Source organism: Chaetodon trifascialis, chromosome 17, assembly GCF_039877785.1.
Source record: "Chaetodon trifascialis isolate fChaTrf1 chromosome 17, fChaTrf1.hap1, whole genome shotgun sequence".
Taxonomy (NCBI): domain Eukaryota; kingdom Metazoa; phylum Chordata; class Actinopteri; order Chaetodontiformes; family Chaetodontidae; genus Chaetodon; species Chaetodon trifascialis.
Window position 1 is genome coordinate 24,043,934 of NC_092072.1, and position 15,472 is coordinate 24,059,405.

General features: G+C 40.9%; 2 protein-coding genes across 3 annotated transcripts in view; both read right to left on the minus strand.

Moving 5' to 3' along the window:
• Nucleotides 1–10,564, minus strand: part of gtf2h4 (general transcription factor IIH, polypeptide 4) — a 30,253-nt gene extending 19,689 nt beyond the window's left edge. The window contains exons 1-4 of the mRNA XM_070985362.1: nucleotides 10,324–10,564; nucleotides 9,825–9,943; nucleotides 9,620–9,724; nucleotides 306–437 (exon numbers count right to left, since the gene is read on the minus strand). Of these exons, the coding sequence (XP_070841463.1) occupies nucleotides 306–437; nucleotides 9,620–9,724; nucleotides 9,825–9,940 (353 nt within the window). The 5' untranslated portion in view covers nucleotides 9,941–9,943; nucleotides 10,324–10,564. The remainder of the gene's footprint in view (nucleotides 1–305; nucleotides 438–9,619; nucleotides 9,725–9,824; nucleotides 9,944–10,323) is intronic.
• Nucleotides 10,565–12,426: 1,862 nt separating this feature from the next.
• On the minus strand, nucleotides 12,427–15,472 carry polr1h (RNA polymerase I subunit H). 2 transcript variants are annotated; one of them, XM_070984013.1, is made up of 5 exons: nucleotides 15,414–15,472; nucleotides 14,728–14,845; nucleotides 13,086–13,189; nucleotides 12,888–12,997; nucleotides 12,427–12,792 (listed from the first exon to the last, which is right to left on the minus strand). In XM_070984013.1, exons 2-5 carry the CDS (start codon nucleotides 14,843–14,845, stop codon nucleotides 12,768–12,770), a joined length of 357 nt encoding a protein of 118 aa, XP_070840114.1. In that variant the 5' UTR covers nucleotides 15,414–15,472; the 3' UTR covers nucleotides 12,427–12,767. The 2 variants fall into 2 exon arrangements, with proteins under 2 accessions (XP_070840114.1, XP_070840115.1); XM_070984014.1 differs by having other exon boundaries at nucleotides 15,159–15,418.

Here is a 15,472-nt window from a genome sequence, read left to right on the forward strand (position 1 = left end):
TAGAAAGTTTGGAGTCCATAAGACTTGGTTTATACTGTAACATTTTGAATCCTTGTCTATAACTCACCAACTGCATACTGGCTAGAAATGGCTGAGTAGAAAGAGAGAGGAAGTGAAAGCAAGCATATAACAGGTGTGTTTTGTTTTGTACAAACATTACACCATTTAGACTTGTAAAAACATTAAACAGTTGTGTGGACAATAACTGAATTTTCATAGTAAAATGAACATTTTCTAAATGTAGAGGCAAAGGGAAGAGTGGTGCAGGCCTGTGACTGAACTGTGTTCATGGAGAGCAGACCTACCCGCCGAGCAGAGCTATCCTCAGGTTGTCTTTGAACACTGGATTTAAAATGTATCCCTGCAGACCTCCCTGCAGCTGCTGACTGTGCCAAAGGCGGAGTCCTGCCAACACTGAGACACATTCATCATGATCCCTGCAGATAGACGGCAAAGACAAAAAACTAACAATGAGCTGAACTGATTATTACTCTAATGTGTAGTTCGTTTTTGTTTTTCTCCCTGTGAATATGTGAGAAAAGTGTTGCTAAGCCTGAAGGGGAAATTCATTGTTGTAACCACAGTTACACAGTTACTTTCTCCTTAATGATATTTCAGGTTTTCCCCTTACAAGAACACAATTCTGGTGGTGACACTATCCCATACATGACTTGGACTTTTACTTACTTAATCCCAATTTGGGAAATTCTTTTGATGCAGCAGCAGGTTAAACATACACATAAAAATAAAATACATATAATAAAGAAGAACAAGGATGTGAATAAAACTAAGAATGTTCTCAAAAAATATAACTAAGTGTATAAAAATGGGATAACGGTAATTCCTAAAATATAACACAGTATATAAACATAGAAAAATATATGTAAGTATCACTAAATATATAGTTATATAATATGTATAATAATATATAATACATATTATATAATATTATAATAATATAATAAAAATACACTGTAACTAAGTATTGCAGTAGTGGAGATAATATGTAAAATATTGGGGTTTGTGAGGTTGATGGATTAACTGTTTAAATTACTGTTGTACAGTGTGATGGCTCATGGCAGGAATGACTTCCTGAAGCGGCCCTTGTGACAGCGGAGCTGGAGCAGTCTATTGGAAAAGGAGCTCTGCTGTCTGTCCACGAGGTGGTGAAGAGGATATTCAGGGTTATCCATATGGACAACAGTCTGTCCAGTGTCCTCCTCTCCACCACCTCCTCAAAAGTGTCTGGTTTGCTGCCAATAACGGAGCCGGCCTTCCTGATCAGTTTGCTCAGTCTGTTGGCTCCAATGCTGCTCCCCCAGCACACTGCAGCAAAGAAGAGTGCACTGGCAACAGCAGACTGGTGAAAGATCTCCAACATCTTGCTGCATATGTTGAATGATTTGAGCCTCCTCAGGAAATAGAGTCTGCTTATCCCCTTCTTCTAGACAGCATTGATGTTAGTTTTCCAATTCATCCTGTTGTCGAGGTGCACTCCAAGGTATTTGTAATCCTCAACCACTGTGACATTCTCCTGCAGAATACACAGTGGTTGTGTGGTCGTCCTGTTCCTTCTAAAATCAATAAGCATCTCCTTGGTCTTGGCCACGTTAAGCAGCAGGTGATTTCTACCAGACCATTCCACAAAATTGTCCACCACTGCTCTGTATTCCTCTTCTCTTTATACACCCCACCGCCGTTGAGTCATCCGAGAACTTCTGTAGATGGCACGATGAGGAGTCATACTGGAAGTCTGAGGTATACAAGGTGAAGAGAGAAGGAGACAAAACAGTACCCTCTGGTGCTCCTGCACTACTTTCCACAATCTCAGACAGAACATTGCCCAGTCGAACAAACTGTGGTCAGGTAGTCAGTAATCCAGGAGAAAGTGGCCGCGTCGACTCCCATCACCCACAACTTCTCACCCAGGAGCAGCGACTGGATGGTATTAAATGCACTGGAGAAATCAAAGAAAGTGATCTCACAGTGCTGCTGCTACAATCCAGGTGGGAGTGAGCATGCTGCAGCAGGTGTATGATGGCATCGTCCACACCCAGATGAAGTTGGTAGGCGAACTGTAGAGGGTCCAGTGATGATTTCACCTGCGGCCACGCAGGACGTCTTCAACTGCACCGGGAGTCTCTGCAGGCTCAGGTTGAGAAAGTGTCCCAGGATCACGGACAACTGGCTGGCACAAGTCCTCAGGACTCTGGAAGTAATGCCATCAGGGCCAGCAGCCTTGCCCAGGTGCAGTATCTCCAGCTGTCTTCATACCTGACATGCAGTCAGCCAAGGGATGCTGCTAGTGGAGGGGGTGCTGTGGGGGATGGTGGGGGATGTTGGAGTTGAGTCCAAGGGAGGGATCACCAGGGGAGGTTGAGGGTTGGAGAGAGAAAGCTTGGGCAGAGAGGGGTTATGGAGACCGTCATGGACAGTGGTGAGGTGTGAGGGCGCAGGGGAATGCGAGGCCACTCCTTTTTGTGAGCTAAACCTGTTGAAATAATGGTTTAGCTCAATGGCCCTCTCAGGGCTGCCAGCTGCTGGTCTGTATCTTGCCTTGATGCCTCCTTCATTTCTGTCCACACATCCTTCACTCTCGGAATGATCAGGCCCTTTAAGGTCATCTCCGTTTGGACACATTATGATGTGTACATATGCATCTTCCCACATGGGCTGCCTGCTCAGGACTCCTCATGGTGTCCAAATTGGAGTTATGTGTATTGGAACTCTGGACCACTTAGTTATACCGCCACACCAGTTTCAGACATTTGGCAAGATCTTAAAGATAAGATCACCCTCATTCGAGACCACCATGTCAAATCCACAACTAAGCATAACCCTTTAATTGTTACTGTAAAGAACCTTTTTTTTTTCAAGATGGTGCTGCGGACGGCTGCCTTGGTGTGTGTTGGTGCGCGTTATTTTGTTTTGTTTTGTGTGTTAACTGTTTGCGATGGTACCCGGAGCTCTTTCACCAGAGATGAGCTCATGAACATCAGGGGAGCAACACCAGAGGATTTATTTCCCACTTTCCTACTCCCAACAGTGGAAATTTTGGACAGAGGAAAACAGACTGGCACGCTGGTGCGTCTCCACCAGCACAGACTATGCACAGTGTTGCCGGGAATATTTCTCTCGAATGTGAGTTCACTGCCCAACAAACTGGAGGAACTGCAACTGCTGTTGGGTAGAAACAGGGACTTTTTGTCATCTGCGGTTTTGTGCTTCATCAAGACGTGGCTCTGTGGATTAATTACTCCTCCAAGTGGACATGGAACTTTCCAGCAAAACTAAAGGTGGAGGAATCTGTTTCTCCATCAACAGTGGTTGGTGCAACGACGTGACAGTGATCCAGCAACACTGTTCTCCTGACCTGGAATCTTTCATCATAAACTGTAAGCCTTTTTATTCACCCTGTGAGTTCGCTTCATTTATTCTGGTCGGTGTTTACATCCTGCCGCAGGCCAACGTGCAGGACGCACAGCATATGCTCGCAGACCAGATACTGCGTGTGGAGTGGACCAACCCGGACTCTTTAGTTATTGTCCTTGGCGACTTTAACAAAGGTTACCTCACCCACAAATTTCCTAAATACAGGCAGTTTATTAAATGCCTGACCAGAGAGGAGAATATTCTGGATCACCACTGTCGGGGATGCTTATCACGCCGTCCCCTGTGCTGCACTGGGCCACTCTGACCACGTCATGGTCCACCTGCGTACAGGCAGAAATTAAAGCTCTGTAAACCTGTAGTGAGGACATCAAGGAAGTGGACCGGTGAGGCTGTGGAGGATCTCCAGGCGTGTTTGGACTCTACTGACTGGAATGTGTTCAGGACTGCTACCAACAGTCTGGATGAGTACACGGAGGCTGTGACGTCCTACATCAGCTTCTGCGAGGACTGCTGTGTTCCATCACGCACCAGGGTGAGTTACAACAATGACAAACCCTGGTTCACAGCCAAACTCAGACAGCTAAGGCTGGCAAAGGAAGAGGCCTTCAGGAGTGGGGACAAAGACCGATTCAAAGAGGTGAAGTACAAGTTCAGCAAGGCGGTGAAAGAGGCTAAATGACTGTACTATGAGAAGCTCTAACACCAGTTCTCAGCTAACAACTCTGCGTCTGTCTGGAGAGGGCCCAGGCAGATCACAAACTACAAGCCTAAAGTCCCCCACTCCATCAACAATCGACGCCTAGCCAACGACTTGAATGAGTTCTACTGCCGCTTTGAAAGACAAAGGGACAGTCCAGCAACCATCCCCCACGACACCTCCCAACAGCTCCAGCTCCAGTCACCTCCACCAATGGCCACCTTAAAGGTGGATTTCAGCTCTGCCTTTAATACCATCATCCCAACTCTGCTTCAGGAGAAGCTCTCCCAGCTGAGCGTGCCTGACTTCACCTGCAGGTGGATTACAGACTTCCTGTCTGACAGGAAACACTCCACTATTGACACTGTGGAGTCTTTCCGCTTCCTGGGAACTATTATCTCCCAGGACCTCCAGTGGGAGCCAAACATCAGCTCCCTCATCAAGAAAGCGCAGCAGAGGATGTACTTCCTACGGCAGCTGAAGAAATTCAGTCTGCCAAAGACAATGATGGCGCACTTCTACACAGCCATCATTGAGTCCGTCCTCAGCTCCTCCATCACCATCTGGTATGCTGCTGCCACTGCCAAGGACAAGGGCAGACTGCAGTGTGTCATTCGGTCTCTTGGCATTCCACTTTCTTTCAAAATTCACTCATTCACCACAGGCATAAACGTAGTACATTTGATTTATACCATAACACTCCAACCTACAGTGCATAGATGCAATTGGAGTCCCCAGAGGTGTACCTGATGAACATAAATTGGTTAATCAAATTGTAACAGGATTGGAATCATCCCAATTTTGGTGAGTAACCATAAATAAGAATGTGGACAGAATTAATTATGTTCATTTTAATATCCAAAGACTGAATGACATGACCAGAGATGCCATAACAGGCCTACATGAATAACTGGCTGCTACTTCATTGATGATTTATCAAAACAGAATGGCCCTTGATTTCCTTCAAGCTGAAAGAGGTAGTGTGTGTGATATATTTTCCCAGGACTGTCGTGTTTTCATCCCAAACAATACCGCTCCAGATGGCTCCGTCACTCAAACCGTTTTTGGCCTTAAAAAAATCTCTGAAGAACTAGCAGAAGACTCAGTGATTGAGAACCCACTAACTAACTGACTTATTAGAACATTCTGTATTTATCTCAATGATTTCGGCAGTGACTATTTTCACCCTCTGTTGCTCCATACCATGCATCAGGCGCCTCTGTCTAAAATGTATCACTACGACCATTATGATAAATTTCCACCACCACCTCATTATCAATTAGTGCAATATCCTATTCTCTCCCTCTCTGAGTTTGGACAAGAAGAAGTTGAAGCTGAAGCGGACCCCGACATGGAGGAAAACGACGACGATCAATGCTTGTACATTGACTTGCTAATGGTTAACACATTCTTTCGCATACAGGTAGAGGCGTGTTACGATTGATGCTCTTGTGATAAAAATAATGTTTTTGTACTTGTTTAATGATTTCATTTATTTGATCACTTTTCTTATTTTTTATTGTGCATGTTTACTATTATAAGGTTCATATTTTACCATTTTGAAAGGTTCAATTTGTTACTTATTTTACTGTTTTGAAGTTTGAATTATTTCAGTATTACATTTATTTTATACTTTACTCATTTTTACTATTTTGAACACAAAAGGGGTTCCATTTATTTAATTTTTTTTTTTACTATTTGAATGTTTTACTTATTTTACCAATGAAAAAACAATTATTATTAGACTGGTGTTATTACTCAAGTGTTTTATTGTTTCCACATTTTATTATTTCCACATGCTTGTGCAATGAAGAATTGCTTGCTGCCTGTTAATGCAATGAAGAACAGCTTACACATAATTGCTCATATATAGGCTGCCAAACACAAATACACCTGAATTGCTATGTATTTTCCTGTTATATTTCAGTTTTCATATTTTAATTTTTATCACAATTACACATAAAACCTATCACAGTCACAGTCAAAACTCTTTAATCATAATATGTTTTTCTCCTTTCTTCCTAGTGCAACGTGTGTTCAATCGGAGTCCTGCAACTGGCCTCACCCATCTACTTGGGTTACATAGCCATCACAAGGCGTGCTCCTCTGCTGTTACCGACACCTGACGGCCCAGGTGCAAAAGTATGTCTATCTTACACCAGACGTCTACTACGGTCATTCTGGTTCTTCCAGTTTCACTGTGGTGCAGTTCGGCACAGACTGACTGGGACCCACTCATGGCAGTTCGGGACAGCCCTTTGTTGTAGCGACGCTGGCAAGAAGTAGGCCTCTTCCATGCTGCTCTTGCATTGACTTTAATGTCATGGACTCTGAACTACTCACGTTGCATTAGACCTGTTTTAATCAAAGTAACAAGAAATTAATATTGCACATTCATTATGACCAAATATACACTTTTGTTGTTTTTGCCATATTTTCTTTATCCCCTGGTTGGAGGAACATCATATTATTCATGTTTTTGTTATTTCATTTATTTTTCAAGTTTAAATTCATATTATTCATGAGTTTGTTATTTCATTTATTTTTCTTTGTGTTCTTTGAGTTTGAATAATACATTTCATGTGTTCCTTGAGTTTCAGTATTGCATTTCATATGTGATTTGGGTTTACTTAATACATTTTTGTTTTAATCATTGTTGTATTACTTTGTCTCAACATTTCATTTACCCTTGTTTTCTCTGTATTTTTATGACATGCATATCTATATAATGTCCATCATTTGTGTTGACAGTGTTGGGAAAGTTCACTTTCTACATTAACTAGTTCAAAGTTCAGTTCATAAATTTTAAAATGAACTAGTTCAGTTCATAGTTCATAATTCAAAATTTTGAACTAAGTTCACCGTTCTAAAAATGAACTAGTTCATAGTTCTGTTTTTCCATATGTTGCTGCGAGCTATTACTTTTCAAAATTATTGCCACAGCCCATATAGAACCAGACAGCAATTATTTTATCAGTTTTAACACTGTAACTATGCATCAGATTTCATCTTCATATCCAATTTTGAATCCTTATCAAACCAGGGTTTACATAAGCATTGAGGGGACAACATTTCCCCATTGCTGCTTTAACGCTTTGTTACTGTCCATTCAGTCCACACTAGTAGCAGCTGCAGCTTTCACCCCATGTGACTGAAGTGCAGATTTTCTTTTTGAAAGCCGGCAGGCAAAGTTTTCACAGAAATGTAAGATTTTTTCCATCCTCACCGATCTTGTCATAAAACTCGTTTAAATGATTTTACTACATCTCCTTGCTGCTTTGTCACCTACATGCTGCTTTTTGTTTTGATGACACATGCGGCGGTGCGGCATCGTTGGCTGGTGTTGCCAGATTGGGTGTTTTTTCCAGTACATATTAAGGCCTGTTTACGGTGTGTTTTAGCCTGGAAGGCTCTTTAGAAATCTGGCACCCTATTAAACGAAGTTAAACTGAGAGAGCGTGCCGTTCACAGACACCAGAATGAACAAGTTCACAGTAACATTCATCAGGCAGTAATACAGTACGTTCAGTTCACGTTCGCCCAAAATATGAACCCGTTCATCAACTATCGTTTAATGAACTCGTTCAGGCACAACACTGTGTGCTGACATGATAAAATCATGTCAAAAGGGGGAATTGTAATGATCAGGCCCTTTAAGGTCACCTCATGTGTTTTCATCCCATAATCTTTAACCTACATGAATCTCCTTTATAGCTTAGAGTTGTGAGAATAACATGACTGTTGAGAGCCACTTCTCATAACAAAAGGCAGAGGACACTCTTGTTGTTGACAGTCTTGTCTCCTCTTCACTGTTTGTGATGTCTATTGCATTTAGATACGCGCCTCTCACAACACACACATATAGGATGTTTATCACATGTCTAGAAAAAAGATATGGTATGCCCAGGCCTTGGGAACTGACCAATTATATTCTGTAATGTATATCTGATGATTGTACAGGGTTTGGTCAAACCGAACATGATAAATGTGAACTTTTGTCTGACAACTGGGCTCATTCTGGCTGAGATCCTGAGGGAACTCTGACCCTGAGACCAGCGCTGCGTTGCTTTATATGTGACATCAATAAATACTTTGACTGTGAACTGAAGACTTCTCCGGACCATTCTTGGGCTTCCAATAAAAGAACCGGGCTAACACTCTGTTCTGCTGGAGTTTGGCCTCCAGCTTCCTCCTGTAGGCATCTTTGCTCTGCCTCAGCTTCTCCCTCAGCTCTTGCTGAACACTCCTCAGTTCTTTTTTGTCCCCTGACCTGAAGGCTTACTTCTTACTATTAAGCAGACTTTTCAGTTACTGGTGATCCAGGGCTTGTTGTTGGGAAAGCAGCATACTGTCCAGGTTGGCACTATGGTCTGTTCACAGAATTTGATGTATTCTGTGATACACCCTGTAAGGCTGTTGATGTCCTCCCCATGTCACTCACACAACACATCCCAGTCTGTTCTCTCAAAGCAGTCCTGCAGTGACCCACTAGCCTCCTGAGTCCACCTCCTCACTTTCCTCATGGACACATGCTGCCTCTGGACAAGAGGGACATACTGAGGTGTTAACAACACCAGGCTGTGATTAGCTCTGCCTTGGGGGGAAGGGCTGTGGCACTGTATGCATCCTTTGCATCAATGTTCAGTAGATCGAGTGTGGTGTTGCCTCTTGTGGGGCTGTTAATAAATTGGTGGAATGTTGGCAGAGTATTGTCTGTAGTGTTACAATTTGCTCTGTCTAGTGATTTTATGTGTTATTATTCTGTACTTTCTTACAGCACTTGTGTAACCTAATGGATGTCCTTGTACTGTTCAGAGCTGTGAGATAGCATGACTGGTGAAAGCCAGTTTTGATAACAAGAGGCAGATGACGCTTCTCTTTTCTGTCAGTAAGGTTTGTTGCATTAGATACACACCATAACACACACACAGGTTGCTTATCACATTCCAAGAACAAGATGTGGACAGTAGTTGGGCTGTCCACATCTTGGTAATCAGAATCAGAATTCCTTTATTGATCCCCGAGGGGAAATTGTTTTTGTTGCAGTAACTGTAACAAAAACTGGCCAATTACATTTGGTCGCGTAACTCCAACTTCTGTACATGGTTGGCTCAACCCGAGAGGGTAAATATGAACTTTTATCAGAGATCTGTGCTCATTCTGACAGGAGGTCCTGCGAGAACTCTGTCATTCTGAGCCCAGCACTGCTATACTTTACCTGTGTCCTCAATAAATACTTTGGCTGTGAACTGAAGATTTCTCCTGTCCATTCTTGGGCTTCTAATAAAAGAATCAAGGCTAACAATAGTGTTGTGATTAAAGTCCCCAATAATGACTGCTGCACAAACCTTTCAGGAGACTGTATGGTTGACAGGCAACAACAGCTGACACAGGATGAATTAATTACAGAGATTTTTAAGGAACTACTGATGGTGTAAATAAAGAAGAATATGCTGAAATAAATTTCCAAGTACAATAATGATGGCACTGTAACAAAGACATGGCAAAATAGTAGTAATAATGACTCACTTCTGACTGTCTTTTTTCACCCACAATGCCACTGCTGCCTGGGGGAGAGGCTGATCCAGGAAAAGCATTCGCATCGCGTAATTCTTGGCCAGAGAGGGGAGTTCCCTGTAGAAGATCAAACACAATAGAAATTACACACCACAATCCTCGTATGACCATATTTAAAATATAACCATCGTTACAGGATATAGAATAGCCGTCATACCTGTAGACAGCCAGACATGTTGCTGGGTGGTTGTACAATCTGTCCAAAATCTCAGGGCTCAGCTCTCTCAGGTATTCATGCAAATTCTTACACTGCAGCTGGACACGCAGCTTCATTATCTACCGAAATAAAGAGGAATGTCACTACATGAACCGTCACTGTCAACAGTCAAATTCGGCCCTCATTACGTCGTTCATACCCACGAGAGCAGAACCTCGCACCATATTCCCTCGAAAAATTAAGCCATTTATAATTGCTTTGTTCATCCATAATCGAAGGCCATGATCTAATAGCAGATGAGTTAAGGACATTTAATCTTTGGACCCATCATTAAATTCGGTATTCGTATATTCAGTGTATAATTTTTTTTTAAGTGTGGCAACAACTTATTGATGTGGTCACATTACGGTCATGACAGTAACGACTCACACCAGCCAAACAGAGGACAAAGGTCTTGAAATAAACTTATTAACATATGCATATAAGAGGTATTATTTACCGTGAAGACGAAAATAAATTTTAGACAAATTCTTGACTGTACAGTTATTTCATAGTACAAAACAGTTGCATTGTTGTCTTTCGGCAGTTCCTTTTGGCTAAACGGCCATGTTTCCGAGTCATGTGACCTTAATGCGAGCGTTCTTATTGGTCTTGTTGTTCTTCAGCTATTTTCAATAGCCATCGTTGAACAAATTGAAGGGCAGTACTGCCACCTGCTGAACGGAGATCGGAGAGTCTGGACAGGGATTTAAGACCTCTGAATAAAGAACAGACTGTTACAAACTGGTCCCCATCACACATCATGAGGGTTAGAACATTTTGTTTTAAATGATAATAATAAAAGTGATGATGATGATGATGACGATGATGATGATGATGATGATGATGATGATGATGATGATGATGATGATGATGATGAGAAGAAAAAGAACAAGAAGAAGAACAAGAAGAGGAAGATAAAATAAGACTTAATTCATCCACGAGAAAAGGGGAAACAGAAGACAAAGACAGAAGATTTTCTCAGTGCAAGGCATAAACAATAAATACTGACACTCTAACACAAACAATGAATTACAATACAACAGCATTTGTACAAACATCATATCCTGATGTAATGTTACAATAGCAAGCGTATTGTCATACTGTGTCATACAATAGTAATCTTAAGCACAACAAGTGCCGTGCCTTTTCAAATGTTGGATAACTTCCTGGTGTTATTTTCTTTAGCGAGAATGGCCTAGTCCATCTAATTTGGGTAATTTTGTCTGCATAGATGCATGTGCGTGTGTTTTTTTAATAACAAAATGTTTTCACAATGAACTTTAAGTTAAGTTTGACACCAGTGTCAACATTTGGCAGCAACCCTTGTGACGCTCTAGAGGAGCACAAAATACTGATATGCTATTCAGCAGCAGGATAAATTGACTGCACTCACATCACACTAACTAGCTAACTTTATTTAACTACCTAATGTATTCACAAAGTGCCTCATTCTCCTGACAGTAAAGTTCTCATACATTTGACTTTTGTTTTGATGGTTTATTGTCACATCTGTTTCACTCTCTCTATTGGTTTCAGTCACCAATAGTCCTCAATTAGCAAATCAAAAACTGATCCATGTTTTCCATGGTGTTGAACAACATTGATCTCTTCACTCCTCTTACATTCATCATTTCCTTTTTAGTTATATCACCCCCATTTCTTGCCTCTTACTATAATTGTGTAAAATAGCCTGTATTCCAGTCTGACATCCAACGTCACAGTAAAAATGTAAAAAAAATAATGAGGAAGTTTCATTATACATACAGCTCAGCACTTGTACATCATACAAACTCCACTCACTTTGCGAAATGCTGTTATACACGAGTCAATGTGAAAAAGCTCATTATAATGGCATATATAGTTTATGAATAATATGATTTAAAGCCCTCACTTATTCCCAACACATCTTTAATTCAGCCAATATATTTAGGCCATTGAGTTTTCACATTGTTATTGTGATTCAAAAATCAGCATCAACATGCAATCAACAATCACAAACACTTCTTTTTAAGGAAATATTTTTAGTTTTTTAATGTTGCCCTGTGAATGAGTATAGCTTGTATTCTGTCTTCAGGACCATAGATTCCAGGAGACATAACAGAAATTGTAACATTCAAAACTTTTAAAAAGGTGATTACGTTTATGTAACATATTCCACATCAAACAAATACTGATACACTGTCTTATATAAAAATCTGTGGGAGCCATGTAATTGTCTCCAGAAATGCTGGAGACCAAACAAAGGTAACAGAGAGTGAATATTGGACTTAAAATCATCAAGAGAATACAAGCACGACTCCAATAATGTATGTGGAAACCATCAGTCATCCAGGTCATGGTTGGCAAGGAGGGTTGAATTCTTGAATTGACCCAGCTGCTCTAACTCAACCCTCCTTAGACTCCAAATAATGTCACTGTTTCCGTTTGTTGTGGCAACTGTTTGCTAACACATTCACCACAACAGCTTTCTAAGTTGATAATATGTCAACGTGTCAATGTGTTTACAGTTTGTTTGATGCCCCAAGAGGCCAACAACAACAACAACAACAACAACATACTGTAAGCTTTAATAACATTTTATTATAAACAACTTCTGTAGTATAATTGTTTTGTTCAGCAGTAAAGTTTATTCTTTGGAATCTGTCCTTAAAAAAACTGAAAGTCCTCTTACAAGCACTTTCTGGGGCTTTCGACTACATCTCACTCATTCATCAGCAGAAGATCATCAATGAACGAGCAATGAAAGAGCTGGGGGGGGGGGGAGTAATTAAAAAAAAAAAAAAACAAGTAAAGAAGTGAAAGGCCCAGTGACTGTTTACTTCCTACAATTTACAATCCTATACAATGTGATAAGAAATCAGATGCATGGAGAGGAATGGAGAAGCTGAGTCGGATTTCTTCTCAGGAGTCCTCCTTCTCTTGATACCTGTCAACATCAAAAGCAAAATGATCAGCAAAAGGTCACACAGCAGCACAACATGTTCAAATTAAATTCCACAGCAGTGTGTTCGTATTGATTACCTGCAGTGTGTACAGGTGAAGAAGATGGTTTGTCCTTCATCTGCAGATCTCATCTGTCTGGTGTGGTAAACCATCCCCTCTTTATTGCAACGAGAGCAGCGTCTATCAATCTAGAAGGAGCAGGTCACCTCATTAATCAGTGTACAATTGTTACATTCACTCACAGCAGTCAGTGAGCAGCAGACAGTCTGTTCTTACCACAGGGCCCTTCAGTTTAGAGTCCTCCTGGTCCTCTGGAGTCATTGATGACTGCTCCACAAGGTTGAAGATGATTGTAGAGCAGATCTCCCTGCCTGAGAACTCTGGACAATAAAATATATGTATATAAGGGCCAATCGATTGTTTTGATGTCACAATTTTTCCAGTGAAAACTGCTCACAGTGAGGTGTGTGGATTATTTAGTAGGGCTGGGTGATAAAACGATAGCGATATGTCTCGTGATAGACACGTCATCAATATCAATAAAAAATGCTTTCGATAAAACATTCGATAATTTTTTTTTCTTTGTCAGAAGAAACCTGAAGTTGCTAAGGGAGGTTGGTTGCATGAACAAAGGCACTCGCTCTCAGGTAACCGAGCCACGTAGAGAGTAATTGCTGATCAGTAAGAGAGACATGCTAACACACCAATCATGTAACATTATCAAATTCGGTTGCGCCATCTCGTGTTTGATGCTTCGCGAGGAGTGAGATGAGAAATAGAAAGTGAGTCCTGCAGCGAGCGAAGAAATTGTTGATAAAACAGGGAAAGTCAGCTTGCCAGTATGGAGTTTTTTGGATTTTATAAGTCAGACCGTAGTCAGACCAATGTGGTCTGTAACTTATGCAAGACCGGTTACTAACATCTCTTACATGTGCTTTTTTTTTTTTTTTTAACACACTTGCAATAAAAATAGAATCGAATAGTTCATATATGTTTAGAGTAAGAAGAGTGACTAAAGTTGTTCATATGTCTAGGCTGGTTTTATAGTTCAGTCAATCTTACTGTGCTGTCTATCATGTTTGTTTGTTTGTATGTTACAGATGTCAAGTCCACCTCAGTTTCTGCTACATTTCCAAAACACTGCACATAACTGAAAACATTTTATTCACCAGAAGGTGAATCAGCTTGTGAACTTCCTGCACTAAACCTGCAGAAAAAAAGTTCTCAGGTTTCTCTCTGTTTACATTTTTACACTTTTTTTCACATTTATTATTTGAGTGTTTTCCATGGTTGTGTGACATTTCCTTTCCTTTCTGCCTTGATAGCTGAGGGGATTATAATCAGAGGAAGGTTCAATTTAAAACAAAAATGTTTAAATTGAATGTATTTTTCTCCTGGTCCTTATTTTAAATAGGTCATAAAAAATATAAATAATTATCGATATCGACCAATATAAAACACTTATATCCCAATAGAGTTTTCAGCCATATCGCCGAGCCCTATTTTTTAGTGTGGCTGAGGCATTGTTTCTGGAAAGGCATCCCATTCCCCTCCATTTTATTGGGGTGGAGGCAGAAATCTCACAACCTGGATATATCAAACCAAAGCTATCTGTCTGGATAAACACCACTAGAGGAAAGTAAGAATTTTTGTAATTTGTTGAACCATAATTCGTTGTGACATTTCAAAGTTGATGAAGAACATTTCCTTATAGGTACATTCCCAAACTTGCTAAGCCTGAATATCAGGGTACTGTGGAGGTTTCTGTGCTAATGTGCTAATACACCCTTGTGCAAGGCATGCATGATTAAAATGGAACGCAGCTGAACCTTTCCTTTAATACCTGTCTACATTAGATAGAGTCAGGATCACAGACTGTGTTTGGGAGAGCATGCAGAACTTGACAGAGAGTTGGTACCTGTTACAGGGATGCTGAAAGAACAGCGGAGGCAACGCACTGTGTCCTGTATTCCTGGGAAAGGGAGAATGCTCCCACACTCTGGGCAGAAGTTGGGATCACCACCAAAGCACGACATCTGTGAAGAAAAGGCGCACTAGCACTTTACTTTAAGGAAACACAAACTGAAGACTGACGGAAATCCTAAATGACAGTCACTGTTAAACACAATATACACCAGCTGTTGCTTATACATTAGCACAATTCCATCTGAGACTTTGCAAGAAATTAAGGCGCTGTCAAGTGTTAGTCATTGTTTTGAAAAATCTGTTAATGAATTTGAGAAAAGCGGAAATTCGGTTTACAGTACTGTGTTTGGAGTATGTGGTGGGCCTGCATTTTTGTTTACATACACGGGATGGCGTTTTTCAAAGTAAGATTTTTGGACTTACCTTTCAAATTAAGTACAAATACAATACAAATATTAACTGGAGATTACGTGTCCACAGGAACTTAAAACCAAAAATAGCACAGATGTGTGGGGACACGTTACTTAAGCGCATGATAATAAATGGACCAAATCTGCCGAAGTTTGCCAAGCATATACTCAAATTTTTTCATATCTTCATCTGTTTAACGTAAAATTATGACATTACAGCCTATAAATAGTACGCAACCCGCAGTGGCAACATAAAACGTATCCGTACCTTGTGTTACGTTAAGGCTGGCATGTGCATGGACACATGCCGGGTCCTTCGACTTCTAA

What these genes read in the sequence shown, in the direction of transcription:
- polr1h (XM_070984013.1), bottom strand. Translation starts at nt 14,845, where the DNA reads ATGTCGTGCTTTGGTGGTGATCCCAACTTCTGCCCAGAGTGTGGGAGC. An exon ending in TTTCAGCATCCCTGTAACAG is followed by an intron (nt 13,190 to 14,727) that starts GTACCAACTCTC and finishes TTTATTGTCCAG; the next exon opens with AGTTCTCAGGCAGGGAGATC. An exon ending in CTAAACTGAAGGGCCCTGTG is followed by an intron (nt 12,998 to 13,085) that starts GTAAGAACAGAC and finishes TGCTCCTTCTAG; the next exon opens with ATTGATAGACGCTGCTCTCG.